Raw genomic sequence first — 20,244 nt, 5'->3', positions numbered from 1 at the left:
CAAGGGGTTGTGGTCACTAGAGACCATGGGCAGGTGAAGCACCTTCGCATTGAGGAATCCTATACACCAAGTGTCAATCTCCTATTCAACTAAGTGTACGCTTAACTAACAAAACCAAATCTAAGAGCTTGGCACGGCTTATGTTTTGGGAGAAAGATGTCAACCTGGAGGAACTAGAGGCAAGGCCACCACCTTTCTCGGAGGAACTGCAAATAGCGTTAAAATCACCCACATAGGATAAGAGCTGTTGGAGTGATAGAAGATGCGGAGACCAAAGAAAGGCATTATCAGATTGGTGAAACACCAGACTCCCACCAAGGATCCAGCTTCTATCAGGTTAACATCAAGGATGAGAGTATAAATGAAGCTTACTGCTCATACAAATCCTCAGTCAAAAGTTGCCCAAACATCAAGCAACATGACAATAACATTATTGAAATTACAAAACAAGCAATAAGATTTATTACATATAGGAAGAACAAATCATGGAAAAAAAAAACCTCATAGGATGACAATTTAGAAGTCCTCTCCTTCCCAGTTGTAATCCACAATTACAACTCAATAACCAAGGCTTTATTTTTTAGGCCATAGCATGAGCATTTTATGGATTCAGAATGAACATACATACAAGCAACAAGCTTAAGACTGCAAAAGGCTGGCATACTTGGTACCAAGGAAAAGCCTCTGGACGCATAGAAGAGCATTCTTTCTCACTTCTGCATTTTCATGATTCATTAGCTTCATGACCCGCTCCTTTGCCTTGAGATCTGAAACAACAATCCTCCCAGCAGGGTGGTACTGAATGAATTGGGAGATGTCATAACAGGCAACGGCCAGTGCTGTTGGGTCGCTCGATGCATCAAGAATTGTCATAAGGACAAGCAGAATCTGCAATTAACTTTTCATAAGTCTTGCATATTCAGAGAAATATCTGATGTAAACTAGAAGCTAGTAAATCATATGCACTTGGGAACCCTAAGTTACTATAGACAAAACAAGAAAATCAGATAGTAGACTGGTTATTTAGTATACAGAAGTGTTGTGGAAGGTACTCCAGCCACTTAAAATAAAGCTAACAGTTAAATCATCAGTAAAAATGATAGAAACCACTGCACTACTTCCAAGTGCAGATGTGCTAGGAGCCTAGGATGCAACCTGACTTCAAATATTCACAAGCATTTGAGGTCATTGTCATGGTTCTACATTAGCAAAAGTGGTCATAATTAAAATAACGGTCAGAGCTGCAGGGCAATACCTGGAAATCATTTTCTTCATAGTTTGTGATGTTCTCACGCCAGAATCCAGGATCCTTGTGCATGGGGGACCAGTCAAGATGACCCAGAAGGACTTCTTGCTTGTATTTCTCAAAGGAGCTCAACCTTTTAATGTTCTCTTTCAGCCGTCCTTCTAGCTGATTCAACGCATCCAACAAGTCCTATATATCATCAAAAGAACAATCAGAACAAATGAGGAGCAGTTCTGATTAAAAGAAAAAGCAATAATAATAAATAACAACAACAATAATAATAATAATAAATAAATAAATAAAGGATATGACAGTTCTTTTATCAGCAGAAAAACATGGAAGATTTGAAGTTTGAAAACTAATACCACTTTTTGATGTTTGAGCTGGACTCAAATCAGATACAGAATGACATGACTGAGACTGACTATATCAAATCTAGCAATATTCAACAGTATGGCCCATACTAGTGATCATGTCATCTGTATAAGGGTTAATATTTCTCCCTTCTGACCTTACAGACATGCAAATTAGATGTATTATAAAAATACTTCTAAGTTAGCATAGCAACCAAATGATAGGGAAACTGACACATAACAGTTCGCATTGGCTATAGTGCAGATAAGCCAAAGAGTTGGTAGAGATAGCATTTATGGTTACAAAATGTGCTTGCTCTCCTTGAGAAGATTTAGTGCAACGATTTCCAACTTACTCTGGAAGTAGGTGTTTTACATGTATCTGTAATTTTTCTCGGAGATGAAAATTAAATCAAAAGATTCTATGCACAAACTTTATATGTTATCAGAACATCAACTGAAAATTTGCCAATGAAGAACAAATACTTGAAGTCAGAAGGAAATACAGAGTAAAGAGGAAACAATAGAACAATAGAGGTTTGACCTGAACGATATGAGATAAAAAATGGAGGGCATATAGACAGCTCAATTTGGATCTCTTTTTCTTTTACAAGTAGATTGGCTGCTTGCAACAAAGTTGCAGGCAGACAACGAAATCAGGAGTAAATAGAAGTAGAACTGCTCACTTGCTGCATTGGCCTACCTATCAGTTAATCCATCTTGAAGTCCCTCCCAAGACCAACAGAGACGCATACACACTTTGTTTTTATGCACTTACCAATCTGTGCATCATTCTTTCTCCAAACACATGGTAAGATACATAAAGATCAGGTGCATGTGAGCTACATGTGAAATGGCAAAAAGAAGAATTGGTGTTGCACTCCAGTTAGATCACTATATCCATAAATGCAGCCAACCAAGGAGAGCCATTATTCCTTTTGTAAACAAGTCCTCATACATAAATAGGATAAAGAACCTATTCTTCTTATAAGCCTAGAAACGCAGTACACCTTTCTCAACTAACATTTTTGGAATCCCTTCAGCTGGTTGCTAATTATCAACTCACCATTCAGTGCTTGAAACACAAGAAAGTGTCACCAAATATGTTTGTACGTATACACTTATACCAGGTCCTAAATACCCAAAATAACCCTCAATATCCTAAAAGTAACACAAGACATACTTACAAACTAAACTAATTAGAGCATGATCAAGGTTCCAAGTATCAGTTTCAGAATCGGAATCGGATGCTTGAAAAAATAATATATATCAACCATATCAACTGTATCGGTCTTCCATTTCGGCGATATGAATCGGGATTGGCCAGTACTTCAATCCATGAGCATGATATCACTAAACATGAAATAAATATATCATAGAATGCACATTATAGGCTCTCATGTAATTTTCTTGCAGAAGACAAAAAGGACAAGCTGCATGCTTTTATTCATAATCAAATAAGATAAAAGATAAAATTCTCCACTCTATAAGAAAAGCTAGGATTTTATTCATAATCAAATAAGAAAAATATTTTCATGTCCCAAATTTCAATAACTATATATAAAGTGAAAAGATGCCAAAACATCACCTCATCACTCCATGCCTGAGCTTTTAAATTCTGGACTATCTGTGGCAATCCAAGATCTATCATTTGAGCCGCAAATGCCCCTTTAGGTAGCAAATTTCGGAAGGTCAGTACAACAACTCTCACAACCTTCAATATATGCAATACAATAGCAAAGTTAAATATCATTAAATTTAGAATAAGGTACAGACAAGAAAATATAAATAAACTTTCACCTTCTCTTTAGTAGATCCTTTTACAACCTCTATAAGTCTTGGCATGACCCTAGTAGTGGCCAAGTAGTCAACTGCAGCATCATAATATGACAAGAGCCAAACACAGAGGCAAGTTTCATACAGAAGCTGCAAACAGAAAAGGGAAAACATGAATATTGAAAATGTAGCAGATAATTTAGGAACTCTATAGTTATCATCAATAAAAGCATACTAAGTTATGCCAAACCTACGTATTTGTGACACCTCAACATTTAAAAACTTATGGAGCAAGCTTAAAAGCAAAACAACCATATAGCAAGGATTCAATTTCTTCCTCAGTCATCGAAGAAGATATCTCCATCAGCACTCATGCGGTACAGATTTGACTTCCTACTAATCATATAATGTCAATGTGACTAATATCTAATCATAAGTAAATTCTAGATTGCCATATAACTTCTGTATGTAAATGCTTACTCCCAGAATGTGATGTTGTTGCAGTACAAATTAGAACGACTGTTCCTAAGCATCAGTGAAAAGCCTAAACTAACTTTCCGAAAATAGAGTGCCTTTTAAAATCTTTGAAACCTGAAAGGCTGAAACTAAAAGTCCATTAAACACTACTAAGTTAACATTTTAGACATAACCAAGAGAATTTGCAAATTAGACCAAAAAATTGTTGTTATTCAAGATTCATTCAACCGCCAAGCTGATACTCCAATCACAAAACATTGGTACTATGAATCTCATGTTGTGGTTCAGTTTTCCTTTGAGGGTGTTTAGTTGATGATAAGTGAGGGAAGAAATTGGTGGAAATTTCTAGTAAAATCGCTTCTAGTAAGTAATCATGATTTAGTGGTGTTTGATAAAAAAATAGAAATGTTTGGTGAAAAGAAGTAATATTATAATTAATAATAGCATGTAGTATATAAAAAAGTGGAAAGTGCAATTTTTAGAATAGAAAGCAAAATTAGGGAAGTTGGGTGATTTTAGGGAAGTGAAGAACTCATTTCCCACTCTACTTCATCCAAATACCATAAAGTGATAGATTTCTAGAAAGTTATCACTTTTTTCTCTATTTTTCATCAACCAAACACACCCTTTGCAGCAAGTGTGTTGGGAATTAATTCAGGATTTGTAGGGTGGTGTAAGTTACATAGAATGTAGCTATGATGCGGCACAATTTATAGAGCCCATTTGGATCATGTATCAAGGGAACATTCTAGTTTCTCAACAATGTAGTTTCAACTTGATAAATGATACAATAGTGATATTTGAAATTCCTAAATACTTGATTGAACTACATAATAGAACAAAAGCAAGCCACATTATTAGAAGAAATCTGCAATTGGAATCATTTAGTTCTGAATGATGTGAAAAAAGATTAAGTATAGAAAAATAGGATAGATAGACATTTGTTATGGTGGAAAACAAATGGATTATCAATATTATTTAGAATATCACTATGGGATTCAACCTTTGCTAACAGTACAAAGTACCAACCAAGTCAACATCAAACTAAATGAAGATTGACACAGCAAAAGAACAATTATGCTTCAAGCTGAATCCTCATAAGCTGCTGGTTTAACAATTACAAAAGAAAATTGCCCAACTGTAAGGTATACTGCATGAAAATAATTTTCTTGCTTGTCTGGCTATGTCTTACTTTGCTGTGAGCTGGAAAGGAAAGGGTAACTATTAATGAACATAGGCACAAGAGAGAAGTAGCATGATTTACAAATATGAGAAGTTAATCACTTATTTGGACCAGCATATTAATATCATTAACCATATAGAAATGTGATAGAAGTAAGCTTCATAAGGAACCAAATTCTCACCTGAATGGATTGCTGGGTGGATGCAGGGGATATTAAAGGAATTAGCAATTTTACACCATCTGCTTGAACAAACGAAGACCTAACAGATAATACTCTTAGCACAGTAGCCAGACAATTTATAGCTGTTGGGACAGAACGACTGGGATGAGATGGATTTTTCAACTGCAAAATAATGTGATTTTATTAAAAGGAGAACAAAATTCAAAGTAATGTTCATATCTTCATTTAACTGCAAATTCGATAGTTGCTAACAATATTGTTGAAAGCTCTCCATCCGTATTGTTGTCAACTTTACTAACAATTTTCAAACTGTTGATTGCGTAGCATGTAAAAGCATAAACAAGAACAAAAGATCAGCAAAGGTATAAACTACAAGTCTACAAACTAGTTCATACATTGAAAGATTTAGTTGTCTATGGCTACAACCCTGGAAAAGTAAGCATCGGTTTGTATATCAACTTGTATCTATTCGAACCTGAGAACATAGCCACTCAACAAGGCTCTTTAGCACATCATCAATGCTTGTAGACTTGCTCTTTGAATATAAAGATTCTCCATTCGGAGTCATACCATTCTGAACATTAGGCCGCACACTATAAACATCAAGCAGTACAGGTTAGATATTCTGTTAATCAAGTAAATCTGGCATATCAATGTGACAGAGACTAAGAAGCACCTCACTATGAGAGACAAAATTTTACAGCTTTTTTCTTGTATGAACCAGTTGCCTTTCCAAAGCAATCTGAAAATGGATATTTTACTGTCAGTTACTCAAAATAAATAGCAAGATATATCTGACTACACTGAGGTACCACACAACAAAATAGTAAGCTTGGATGAAGTGTAGAATGCTAAATGAACTCTTGAATAACCATAACCATTTATTGGATTCTAGATGCTAGACCATTAAAATGGCATCAGAAGGAGGTGATCGGAGATATGCCCTTTTAGGTTCTTCAGAATTTATCTTTCTACTCCATTTTAGAAGAGAAACCAAGCCATTAATCTAACTTATATAAAAGGTAATTTAGTTATTCAAGAAATATCAATAAGAGTGTAAAAAAATGTTATAATGGCTCAAAAGTATAAGCAATAGATATCCATCCTATGACCAAGCTATGCAACAACCTACTTTAAAAATGATAACACAAGGAAGCAAAAGGAATAAAAGCTTAACTTAAGAAAGGCTCATAACTATCTTCACCCAAAGATTTGTCATGAAAGATTCTAGCCCGTTTGGGATTTGCTGCAAAAGAGAACATTCAATTTTGTTTGTAATGCATTACTTGTAATCAACTTTCTGTACCATTTCTCACCTGTTAGCAATTGATCAATAAGTGCAAGCACATATTCTACTGTATCCTCCTTCGAAATGTCCCGTAAGATGTTCACAAAAACCCGAACATATGCTGGCCCATCCTGTAATATATGAACTTGAAGTAACCACCATATCCAAGAGTCTGATAATGGCCTGGGTTTATGCAACTCGAGCACAATTTACATATCAATATGCTCAAAATCTAAGTAAACTAACTTTGCTACTCTAACTTGGACATTAACAAATTCTAATAATTTTGCAGATCAACGGTTAACCTTCTCAATTTGTAATAGTTCATGCACAGAAAAGATGAATTCACAAGATGGTCTACAGTCTAGATAGTGGAGAATAAACAATTTAAGAAGCATTTACATTATAGAATTTCGTGTAGTAGATCAGAACCAACTACGATAAATTAAAGTATGAGCTTGCAATAAATTAAACTATTGATAATTTCATTACTTCAGAAAGTAACTTAACAAGATACATTACCTCTACAGGTTCACACGAAAACAAACGGAAGAAAGAAAAGGGCATACAATTAACATAAAATAATTGCAGAGTTACAAAAATAGGGGGAGTAAAAAAATACATAGAAAATAACAAATCAGATATAAATGCAGAAAATCCACATCTTTCTTCAGAAATCACAATGCAAATAATTAACCAATACTCACATCATCAAGCAAAGCAGCTCTCTGGCTTTCAGTTCTGTTGTCGTAGCGCCTTAACAGCTGGAGACATGTTCCAGTGATGATCTTAGTTGACATATAAGTCTCCCATGGTATGTCACGCTTGAGGACCTAGAAACATGTACCACAAGGCATTAAAACCAAAGATATAATTACAGGTGGCAAAAGTTGACCCGACCCGATAACCCGATATGGTAACCCAACTTTTAAATAGATTTGGGTTTAGTTTAATCGAGTTTAGACCATGGGTTTACCTGTCTATTCCAATAATTAAATGGGTCGTGTTTGCGTTTATTACCTCAACTTATTTAATTCGTTTATGACATGACCAGCCAACTTGTTTATAACTCACTTAAACCGTTCATAACATGAAAGAACTTATTTATACCCTGAAAAAATTTATTTATAATCTGAATAACCTGTATAAATTTCATAAATTTGTGTCACCCGATAACCTGGCTGTGACCCATCTAGCTCATTTAATAGACGGGTCATGTTCAGATAGAAACTCTGACCCATTTATTAAATAGATCGTGTTCGTGTTTGCAATATCATGACCCAATCCTATTGCCACCCCTAGATATAATATGTTTCATTACCTTATACTCCAAAACTTCTAGCTCTCTTCATCAAGTAGAACAAAGGAACTAAGCATATGAAAATGATGCACCTTAATTTGATTAAAAATTAGATGAATGCCTTCTAGGCACCATATATCAGGAGTTCTACGTTTCTTTTTCATGATGCTATCTCGAACTATTAACTCTTTTTGATACTTTAGCCCCAGGACAAGAGTAAGAGATGGCCCTATGTGCAAACAGCAGCAGCACCGGCTCTACATCTATATTCTTTTATAGTTTTATCTCTTCTGGCTTTTTGTTTTTTAATTTTGTCATTTGCTTGAATTTGATGTGACATAACTAACTACATAGTTGTGATTTAGTTTAACAGATGCAAACAAAAAAATAATATATTGGAAAAATATTCGCTTTAAGACCCACTATGGGTTCATTGCGCACCCAATCCACAAGTTCCAATGAAACCTTTTGGCTGTCATGTACATGCATGCACTTTTGAGAAAGATTCCATGGATAAACTGCAAACATGTCCAATAAAGGTCACAAGTATATTTGCCATCACCTACTAACTACTATAATATTCCAGAATCAAACATTCGATGATGCCAAAATTCTACCTTAAACCGATAATCACAAAATAAGATGCAATATAAAAAGAACTAGGCATTACAACCAAATAAAACAATAACAACAATTTGATTGAATCATCAACCTGTTCCGTCGTGAGCTCAGCGCGATCCATCAAGGTCAAATCCTTCGAATGCCTTCAGAATCAAACACCTTGAGATCTAAAAACCATCAAATAACCCACTCAAAGTTTGATTTTACAACACACAAGCATCAAGAAGATGACGACCCAAGAATCCAAAAACAATATCCAAACAAAGATAGAAATAAACAAAAAAGAGTACGATCTTTCTCGATCAAGTTCTCATCTCAAATTAAGGCTCATTGCTTACCTAGGATTCAGGAAACCACAAGGGGTGGAATTGTGGAAAGAGATCTATCAAGGTGAGGGAGAAAATTTTAATGGGTTAAGATATGAGGGAAGAGGGGGAAGTAGGGTGAAAACAGATTATTTAATGCTCAACACACATCCAGGTCCATATTTTTGCTTTGAATACAAATTCGAATATAAATATTAGACAGACAAAAAAATTTAAAACTATATCTTAACTAAAAGGATATAAATATAGATCAGATACGGATCTAATCTTAAACAGATACAAAGATGAATTGGATACGGACCAGATCTTACATGGATATGAATATGAACCAAATCTTTCAACGATATAGGCACCTGATAATGATGCATTCATTAGTAGCCACAACTTGGTTGTTGATGGAGTTACCAACACTGCTCAAAGGATGAACTAGAGAGGTATATTCTCTGGTTTGAATAATAGTTTCATCTTTGTTATGACTTCTAGATTCCATCAAGTTTGTAAAACAAAATTTTCAATAAACAAGTTTGTGGTCAAATTCGGTCCCTAGTCATGTCATTGAATCAAGGGTTCAACCTTATCCGTCAACATTGATAAAGGATATGATCAAGATGACTAAATTCAAAGCTCATTGGAAACATCAAGATTATAGGTAGGGGTAAAAACGGTTCGAATACGGATCGGATAATGTTCAACCTATATCGGGATCCATATTTTTGGTACGAATACGGATATTGAACAAATAGCAAAATTTAAAACCATATCCTAACAAAATAAATACAAATAATTTTTGGATACAGATCGGATAATTTTCGAATACGAATCAGATTTTATTTTAGATTAGGATAGGATCTTTTTCCAATAAGGAACAGATCTTAAACTGATGCACTTGTAGATGTCATTGACTCCTAAACATGCACATTAAAACCAAGGTTTCTAATTTTGGCCGATCCCAAATAGGATCGGTCGAAATGGGCAGGGACGGCTGGATTCGACTCGGGGGGCATCAATTAATTGACATCCCCCCACAAGCCCTCTATCTTTCTCTTTTTTTTCTCTTTTCTTTCTCTCTCTCTCTCTCTTTCTCTCATCCTCACCTCTTTCATCGGCGAGTAGATCTCCGACAATATTCTCCGACTAAGATCCAATGACCTCGACCTCTAGTGACCTCGGGTGAGTTTTTTTTTTAATTTCTTTTTTAATTTTTAATTCCACTCTCATTCCCTCTCTCCTTCTTTTCCTGCTACTCTACTATGACGATGCTGCTAAGGGGGAGGTGTCAAGGGAGAGAGAAGAGAGGGGGGAAAGAAGTACAAAGAAAAAAAATTAGAAAAAAAAATTGAGAGGGTTTTATTTTCTTATATTTTAAATTATTTTATATTTTATTTCAATTTTTGCTTATGTTTACTTACAGAGCTACAGTGAAAAACTAAAAATATTAATGGCTCCAAAAAAAAAGTTATATGATGCTGACATCGGGTGGCAACATTGCAGCACTATTGGGCAAGATAAAAAACGTGTTAAATACAACTGGTGTGGAAAAGAAATGAATGATGGTGTCAGCTGTTTGAAAAAATATTTGGCTAGAAGGAAAAAAAATGTAGCAATTTTTACTCAGATGGCCGTGGAAGTTAAAAAATAGATGTTGGCTCATCTAATTGGCAAAACGAAGGATAAACAATCTACATAACAAAGAGCCAATAGTTCATGAAGAATTGATGTATAATCTTATACACATTAATGATGACAGTAGTAAGAAGAGTGGGGAGGATAATGAGGAAATAGATGAGGAGAGTAATGAAAGAGAGCAAAAATAAGCATAGTGAAAAAGAAGAGATGAGAAGTAGTGGTGATAAAATGAGAAGTAGTGGTGATAACTTTTAGAAATCTAGATCAGTTCATATACTAGAAAAAAGAAGATATAAAGGCAGCAATTCTACCCATAGGACTATTGGTATTACAGCTGAGTCTGAAATATTGGATCAATGGATACATATCTTTAGAAGAAAATGAGTCGTACACAAACTTCTACTAAGACAGCCCTCAAAGAAATTAAAAATACAAAGAAGCACATTCTTAGGGCTATCCTTAAATTTTTCTTATACAACCATATTTCTTTAATACAGCTAATAGTCTTTATTATCACATAATAGTGGATGCTATACAATCAGTAGGACCTAGTGTTCCACCTCCTAGTTTAAATAATATTGCTACTAAATATCTTGACTCAGAGGTAAATGAGCTTCGCACTTATATTGAGACATTTAAACGATTTTGGAATGAATTTAGTTGTACACTAATGTGTGATGGGTGGATTACACAAAACAGAAGAAATATAATTAATTTCTTCATGTACTCGAGCATGGGAACGATATTTATGAAGTCTATAAATGCTAATGCTCATTTCAAATGTACAAATTATATTTGTCAATTAATGGATAAGGTGGTACATGAAAAAGGTGAAAAAATAGTAGTTCAAGTGGTTACTAATAATGGGGCTAATTATAAAGCTACTGAAAATTTACTTATGATAAAGATGCCTCATTTATATTGAACGTCATGTGCTGCACATTGTATTAATCTTGTATTAAAAAATATTGCAAATGAGTCTAAAATTGAACATAATCATATATGAAGGTCGAAGGTTGACAAATTTTTATATACAACCACAATTGGGTTCTTAATTTACTTAAGTAGATGACTAGTGGTATGAAGATCATTAGACCCGGCCTCACTAGATTTGCCTCATTTTTTAGCATTGAAGAACATCATGCGCTACAAAGATGATATTATACAAATATTTACATTACAGGAGTGATCTATACAAATTAAGAATATGAAACTTGAAGATAAAACTATAAATGAAACTTTGAAAAATATTTAATTTATTAATTTACTTTTATTTATAAATATTTAAAAATTTGAATGCTTACAAATTTTAAATTTTTAGAGGGTATTTTCTTAATCCAAAATTTTAATTCTTACAAATGTCAATAATGATACTAAAGTCTTGTTGGGAGTTAGAAATGTAATCAGCAAACTTGAGCCCAATATTCATAAACAAATCCTTCGCGATAAAGAGTGAGTTATGATTCAATTAAATAATTTTATTATTATTTGTTTCAAGTTTTAACTTTCAATATAATCAGTTTCTTATTAAATATATGCAATAATATATTTTTGATTCAATACTACTAAAATTGCTATAGCTATATTTTATAACACTCCAGCTGAATGGCGATCTATTTATGGATAGGAGAAGACACCAAATTTAACACCAATAGTGAAGAAAATTTTAAGTCAAACTATATCTTCACCACAGTGTGAAAGAAATTAAATTATTTTCTCCTTAATCTACACCAAAACACGCAATCGATTAACAATGGAAATATTAGAGAAATTAGTTTTCTGTCGTTATAATATGAAATTGAGGGAGAGAAATTTAGAAGAAAGATAAAAAATAAATAGCTAATTGATTTAAATCATGTTTTTGATAACGAAATTGATAGAAAGAAATTTAAGAAGAAAGATAAAAAATAAATAGCTGATCTTTTTTTTCGGAGGAAGATACTAATCACAGCTCCGGTGATCTTAGCAGCTTGGCGGTGTACCCCCGATTAGGAGCCATAAATCTGCTAGCAGCCCATTCGAGTGGAGCTTGAAAGGTGGCCCTATTTTCAGGGAAGACAAGAGTTCGTTCTCTTGTGCAATCAATTATTTTTTTAGGGCTTTATAAGGAGCAGGGGAAGATAATGTTTATTGTTTTAGTTAGCCATCAGTCCATAAGGCCATTTGAGCTGCAGATCGTAATGCTCCTAGAAAGGCATATTTCGAATATATAGGAGGTTCCCAAAACGGTAGCAAAGTAGCATAGCCAAGAAAGTCGGTTTCAGTCGCACCGCTTTAGACTAAGAGTGTGGTTGGGTCTGACTCCGTTATAGGGCTAGAGAAAAGATACTTTCCGCACTACCGAGAATTAAGGAAGCCTTTGATGATCTAGTTATAAGAAAAATGAAAACGGGATTGACGTGATAAGGTAGGGATGGCTATATTGTTTGATTTAAATCATATTTTTGATAAATAAGACCGTTTAACTCTATGGATCAGAGAAGTAAAGGATAAATTATTAGATGACAAGGATAACTCATGATTAGATGAGATATTGGGGGAGACTACAAAGAGGGCATAGGCACGAGTCATTCAACAGCGAGATATAGTGCACCTACCAGTACTAGTCATAATTTTGATTATACATCTGGTGAGATCGTTCCATCTATATTTGCTAAGGAAAGTCAAGAAGACATAAGGATTAAAGACAGAGAAAGTGAAGATGTACATACATATCAACGACGTCGTCATGAGAATGTTGCTTCCTATGATTATGGTATATTCATTTATTAGTTTGAAACCATCATAAGATACATATGCTGGTTATTATCCTCGATATCCTTAGACACAAGTTTTATATGGTTATTATTATCTTCCTCAGACACAAGTCACATAATAAGATCCATACAATATGACTAGTATGATGGAATCACATTTTAGAGCACCAAGTCCTAAGTAACATTATTTATGAACTTATGGTAATTATGATGATGAAGACCACAAAATTTTACAGAAGCCAACTTAGTATTTATCAAAGTTTTAAATTTTGAGTAAGTTAATACATTTAAATCTTTAGGCTTCATATGTGAGTAATTTTTATTATATTATTTTTCTATCATTTTTTCTAATTTTTTTTGTATTTTTAGATAATATTTAGAATTTTACATAACTAAAATATAGTCAAATCCAACAGCCCTTACATATCGTTTTTCTGGACGGCCGATGCCGATCCCAATATTGGGAACTTGATTAAAACTAATTACTCTTCTAGTCTAGCATTCTTACTAGTCTAGCAATTTTTGAAGGTAATTTTACTGGTCTAGCAATTTTTTAAAACTAATTAGTCTTCCAAGTTGTGAAAATATCAGACAAGAGGATAGAAAAACTAGCTGCAAAAAATGCTGAACAAAATTAAGATGGATCACCAGTTCAACACATGCCAAAAAAAGTTAACTTGGTAACTGATAGAAAAAATTATATGCTTCATTCTAATTCTATAAACTAACTGATTGAAAAAACTATATGCTCCATTTTAAATTACCTAACCTAACAAACATATGACTAATTAAGATATGGATATGCTCCATTCTATAACTATTCTGTCAATGTACAAAAACTCGAAAAATATATGACTATTCTGTATCACTATATGCTCCATTATATTACTCCCAAGCAGAAAAAAGATCAAAATTAATAGATTTGCTAAATACAATATAAAAATACATTTATTAATGTGTTGTGTGCTGTTATCAATATGGTTAAGAAGATGCTTCACAAGAATTTTCAAAAGAAAGCGATCTGAGAAACATGGTAATATCACATCTGAGAATTTGATCTTTGAAATTCTCACAAAGCTCCACAAACAAAACCAGTCCGCCCTTGAACAAAGATCAAATTCTCGGATACTCCTAAGATGTCTGAGATGGTACTATCACATCTGAGCTTTGTGAGAATTTGATTTGAGAGTCATGGTAATGTCACATCTAAGAAACAAAAGTTGACCTTGGCGATAGCGGAAGCTAAACGCGAAGGGAGGGGGCTCTCAAAGTGGAAGGCGAGCTCGAGGTAGAGAGGCGGAGGCAGATCTTGGCGACGGCGGAGAGACGGTGGCTTTGCGGCGGCGGAGAGGCGGAGCTTGGTGACGAAGGTAGAGAGATTGTCAAACGGAGCTTGGCGGAGAAGCGGAGGCGAAGCTTTGTGGAGAAGCGGAGGCGGATCTTGGCGAAGAGGAAAAGGGAGGCGGAGCTTGGTGAAGAGGTAATGGCTTGGCAACGGAGGAGATGAAGAGGGTGTAGCTCGTGGCAGCTAGGGCCAGAGATGAAAGATGAATAGATGTCGGGATGAAGAAAGAAAGACCGAGACCAAGAGTTAGGGGTGAAAATGGGTGCTGAAGCCCAACCCGACCCATTAGCCTAATGGATCGGGTTCTAGCAGTAGACGGATAGGGCATGTTAATATAATAAATAAGCCCTCGTTCACTTGTAGAATAAGAATAAGCTTATTCTAGAATAACTAAATAATATCTTACCTTATTCTAGTATACTAATTCAATATTTTTTCTCATCTTATTCTATACAATTTTCTAAAAACTATTTATTAATAATTCAAGATTACTATTTTACCTTTGAGATAACAACACATAATTACTGGTCATATCATCTATAGTTGCTATCTCCTCTCTCTCCTCTCCAAATACAGCCCGGCATACTCGCACAGTGCGGGGTATTATCTCGCACACTCTAGTGCGGGGTTATAACCTCGTATACCCGTGTAATGGGGGTATTACTCCACATACCCAAGTCAGGGGTTATAACCCACATACCCGCGTAGTGCCGAGTTATAACCCCGTATACCACATAATGTGAATTTTTATTTTTGAAAAGCTAACCAGCTAGACCAAGGGTCTAAATAGTATTTTGCATTGGGCACAAAACTAGAAGATCCTGATCGGAACCGAACTAGACTCGCACTCTCGCACCAAACCAAGGAGAACTTATTTGAGTGTAGAAAAGGGAAGCCAAATTGCATGTATCCTCCAAAGTTGATTCAGCCCCACTACTCTAAAACCGAGACTAATCGAATCAAGCTAATCGCACCGTGCCAAACCAAGAGCACCGCATTGGCAAACAAGGTGTTGCGAACCCAACTAGAGTGACATCCAAGGGGGTAGCAGTGGGATGGAGTCAAGTTTGGAGAACCAAGGCACGCGAGAAGGCACACTGGACTATGATTCTTGGAGAAAGTAAAAGGACTCTAGCTTGCGAGAGAAGAAATCCCTCTATAAGAGGGAAACCCTTGCTCACAAGATCCATGGAAAAATTGAGAGGTCGGCGTTGGAGATCGAGCCTTTATCCCAATTTGAGTTGTCGCTCCTTGAAAGTCGACTACTCAAGTTGGACTAAGGATCCGGTCTCCAGCAAGAAGTTGCCATGGCCAACGGCCCGTAAGGGCAACCATTCATCGAAGAAGCTCAACAAAGGACAAGTGGAGGGGGGGTTGAAGGTTTCTCACAACTTGAATTACTTACTACACCCACTTGGAAGTCGGTAGTCAAGTTGGGAAGAACTCTCGGTCACCAACGCCCAGCCCGATGAGCAGCAAGGAGGAAACCGAGAAGGATAACACACTTGGGACCGACTGTTTGTCCCAAATTGAATTACCAGCTACGCTTGTCGAAAAGCTGGTAGTTCAAATCGGGCAAACTATTGGTCATCGGCGTCCAGATCAAAGAACAGCAAGGCGAAGAGGCAATAATCAGGGACTTCCTTTCAGTGACACCTTGAGGGTAAGGTGAAGAAAGTGTGGTAGACTATTACTGTCCAACTAGGCCAAGTTGGAGCAAGGAGCGCAAGAACATTAGGTTCAAGGTTGTTGTTTACAATAAGAACCTTGCATTTTTATTTATTTAGATTTTTTGTTAATGGTAAGCTAAGTCAATTGTAACCGGCTAGACCCAAGGGTCTAACAAGTATTTTGCATTTGGTTGATCAGGAGTGAGTCGAACTCGAGCTCATCAAATAAAGGGGCTCGAGTCTAATATTCGAGTCGAGTCAAGTTAGTTAATTGAGTCTATAATTCATCAAGGTAGCCGCCTATAAGAGCAGTGGCATATACCCTATTGGATTAACCATTGAATAAAGGAAGTTATTTTCTTGCACTTAGGAGTACTTGTTAACGTAGCTTCCACCAACCCTAGCTCAATCCGATCATCGATCACCACCACCACCACCACCTTCACCGAGCTCTACCACCACCTTCCTAGCTCCATTTGTGGCCACCCTCTCAGCCTTCGAGAGTCATCCTTGTGTAAGTATTTGTAACAGTTGCAATATTCTGATTAGACCATTACATAAGATATGAGAGAGTACTGAGAATGGCATGGGAATTAACATGTACGTCTCTCACCACACCCCATGAAACTTTGTGGTGATCCACATTCACAGCTTCCATGATTTTCTCGACCACAACTAGACTTGTTTTGACAGTCATGGAGATCTTTGATTAGTTGAGAAGGACCGTTAATTATATCTGGGGAATACAAATTTTATGCTAAATTATCTTTCCTTAACTTTTTTTATCATTTAAGAGTCAGAAGGCTAGATATGTATGGGCTGGACAAGGGCCCTCTCTTGATACAAAAGCACTTAGATCTCACTAAGCTTTTAGCAAACAGATATAGCCATCAAATCTAAGCTCCAAGTCATTATGCCATCGAGCTATTATTCCTAGTAACAAAACGTTGTCAAGTGATATTTTTATTCAATTAGGTAGCTATTCCCCGCTTTGATCGTCACTATGACCATTTGAGCATGCTGATGGAGAATTTTCTCATATCCAATGAGTATTGGAGTCGTCTCCGAAGGAATTGCAGAACTTGCAAATGACACGACAATGGTGGATACGCTAAAAATGGAGCTAGAAGGGCAACGTTTGAAAGACCTCAAAGTAAAGAATTATCTTTTCCAAACGATTGATCGTTCAATCTTGGAAACCATTCTTTGCAAAGGACACCTCCAAACATATATGGGATTCCATGAAGAAGAAGTACTAAGGTTCCACAAGAGCAAAGAGGCAGCAACTTCAAGCATTTCGTGTAGAGTATGAAACACTTCAAATGAAGTCGAGAGAATCAGTTATAGACTATTTTTCTCGTACAATGGCAATTGAGAATAAGATGTGGATCCACGATGACAAGACGACATACGTTGCCATAGTAGAGAAGATTCTTTGATACATGACATCAAAATTTTAATTATATTATTTGCTCTATAGAAGAATCTAACAATATTGATGATCTAGCAATTGATGAATTACAAAGTTCTTTATTGATTCATGAATGCAAAGTTGATCAGCAGAGAAGGAGGAATAAGCTTTAAAGGCCTCATCATAATATTACTCTACAGCAAATAGAGGTGATAGAGGACGATGAAGAGGTAGAGGTCAAGGTCGAGGAGGTCGAGAAAACAATGGAAGTGCAAGTCAACAAGACTACTATCAAGAGAATCAATCTCAAGGAAGAGGAGGACGTGGAGGCTGCCATTCAACCTCTAACAAACCAAAGTCAGCAGACAAGTCAAATGTTGAATGCTACAAATGTTATAGGTATGACTATTATCAGTCAGAATGTCAAACTAATTTGTATAAACAAAATGGAGAAAAAACTAATTTTGTAGAAAAATAAGAAGAAGTTTCTCTTTTGATGGTGTGCCATGTGAAAGAAGAAAGTTTGCCAAATTTGTGGTATTTGGATACTGGCTGTAGCAACCACATGTGTGGAGAAAAAAATGCATTCTCTGATTTGGATGAGTCTTTCCAGAACACTGTCAAGTTTGGTGACAATTCCAAAATTTCTGTCATGGAAAAAGGAAGGGTAACTATTCAAATCAAAGGAAACTCCATTCACACTATTTCTAATATTCTTTTTGTGACAAATTTGAAAATCAACTTGCTTAGTGTGGGTCAGCTGCAAGAAAAAGGATATGAGATTTCTATCAAAGATGGAATTTGTTGAATTCAAGATGCAAAGTTGGGCTTAATTGCTCAAGTTAAAATGACGTCGAATTGTATGTTCCCGCTTTATCTCCATAATACCACTTATTTATGCTTCTCAGCAAAATTGAAAGATGTTACGTGGTTATGGCATTTTTGCTATGGTCACCTAAACTTTGGTGGATTAAAGACTCTCCAACAAAAAAAAATGGTGATTGGTCTTCCTCAAATCACAGCTCCCTTTGAAGTTTGTGAAGAATGTATTGTTAGCAAACAACATAGAAATCAATTTCCACAAAGAAAATCATGAAGAGCGAAAAATGTGTTGGAAATAATTTATTCTGACATTTGTGGGCCAATTAATCCATTTTCTAATGGAGGTAAAAGATACATAATCACCTTCATTAATGATTTTAGTCGGAAAATATGAGTTTATTTTTTGTAGGAGAAATCAAAAGCTTTTGCATCTTTCAAATGATACAAAGCACTTTGTTGAGAAAGAATCTAGCAATCCTATAAAAATTCTTTGCATTGATTGTGTTAGAGAATACAACTCACATGAATTTGCAAATTTTTGTGAAACTCATGAAATCAAAAGGCAACTTACTACCGCATATACACCTCAACAAAATGGAGTTTGTGAGAGAAAAAATCACACTATTGTGAATATGGTGTGAAATCTTTTATCAAGAAGTGAAATTCCAAAAAGATTTTGGCCTGATGCAGTCAATTGGAGTGTTCATATTTTGAATAGAAGTCTCACTTTTACTTGTTCAAAATGTGACACTGGAGGAAGCCTGGAGCGGATGAAGGCCGAGTGTGGATCATTTCAAAAAATTTGGGTGTAATACCTATGCTCATATTCTAGACCAAAAGAGGAGAAAGTTGTATGATAAGGGAGAAAATGTATTTTCATTAGTGTTAGTGATCAATCAAATGCATACAAACTTTACAATCCTAACACCAAGAAAATCATAATTAGTCGTGATGTTTTTTTGATGAAGAGAAGTTTTGGTCATGGGAGAACAATGGAAATTAGACAACAAATCTCAACATATTTTGATGGAGAACATGAAGAAGAAAGGCAGCAGCCAATCATGAATGAACAACATTTAGTTCCAATAGCTACACAAGAAGAGGGACAACCTCAACGTGCTACAAGAAGACCTGCATGGATGATTGATTATGAAGTATTTGAAACTAACCCTTCTGAGGACCCACTTACACATTTTCCTTTGTTTTTAGATTGTGATCCTACCACTTTTGAAGGGGCTATCAAAGAACCAAAATGGAGAAAAGCAATGGACGAAGAAATTGCAATGATTGAGGAAGTAATACTTGGGAGTTGACTGAGCTTCCAAAAGGTCATAAGACAATTGGCATCAAGTGGGTGTACAAAATAAAACAAAACAAAAATGGCGAAGTTGATAAGTATAAGGCATGCTTAGTAGCAAAAGGCTACAAAAAAGGGTTTGGTGTTGACTATGGAGAAGTTTTTTCTCCTGTCGCATGGCTTGATACAATCAGGTTGGTGATTGCATTGGCAGCTCAAAATTCATGGCCTATCTTCCAATTGGACATGAAATTGGCTTTCTTACATGAAGATTTGGACGAGCAGGTATTTATTGATCAACCTCCTCAGTATGTTAAGATTGGAAAAGAGCATAAGGTGTATAAATTAAATAAGGCATTATATGGATTAAAACAAGCTCCTAGAGATTGATATAGTCATATAGATGCTTATTTTTCTAAGGAAGGTTTTAAGAAATTCCATATGAGCACACATTTTTATAAAAAATGGAGGAGGTAAAATGATTATGGTCTGTTTATATGTGGATGACTTAATTTAGACTAGAAATGAAAGCTCCATGATTGAAGGTTTTAAGAATTCTATATGGT

At 35.5% G+C, this 20,244-nt stretch overlaps 1 protein-coding gene across 1 annotated transcript; it reads right to left on the bottom strand.

Moving 5' to 3' along the window:
- Window positions 1-419: 419 nt before the first annotated feature.
- Window positions 420-14,698, bottom strand: LOC140792795 (probable V-type proton ATPase subunit H). The gene is made up of 12 exons (XM_073143998.1): window positions 14,359-14,698; window positions 8,517-8,592; window positions 7,212-7,337; window positions 6,533-6,635; window positions 6,395-6,462; window positions 5,893-5,960; window positions 5,692-5,809; window positions 5,217-5,378; window positions 3,400-3,525; window positions 3,188-3,313; window positions 1,256-1,435; window positions 420-888 (listed from the first exon to the last, which is right to left on the bottom strand). Exons 2-12 carry the CDS (start codon window positions 8,544-8,546, stop codon window positions 640-642), a joined length of 1,356 nt encoding a protein of 451 aa, XP_073000099.1. The 5' UTR covers window positions 8,547-8,592; window positions 14,359-14,698; the 3' UTR covers window positions 420-639.
- Between the last annotated feature and the right edge of the window lie 5,546 nt (window positions 14,699-20,244).

This window comes from Typha latifolia, chromosome 7 (assembly GCF_019914945.1).
Source record: "Typha latifolia isolate L0001 chromosome 7, TyphaL0001v2, whole genome shotgun sequence".
Classification (NCBI taxonomy): domain Eukaryota; kingdom Viridiplantae; phylum Streptophyta; class Magnoliopsida; order Poales; family Typhaceae; genus Typha; species Typha latifolia.
Note: the sequence above shows the minus strand (reverse complement) of the source record. Positions and strands in the feature narration are given on the sequence as shown.

Coding starts and splice junctions, on each gene's coding strand:
- LOC140792795 (XM_073143998.1), bottom strand. CDS start 8,546: ATGGATCGCGCTGAGCTCACGACGGAACAG. Junction 6,636..7,211: donor GAGCTGCTTTGCTTGATGAT/GTGAGTATTGGT, acceptor CATATATTACAG/GATGGGCCAGCATATGTTCG. Junction 3,314..3,399: donor AAGGATCTACTAAAGAGAAG/GTGAAAGTTTAT, acceptor CATATATTGAAG/GTTGTGAGAGTTGTTGTACT.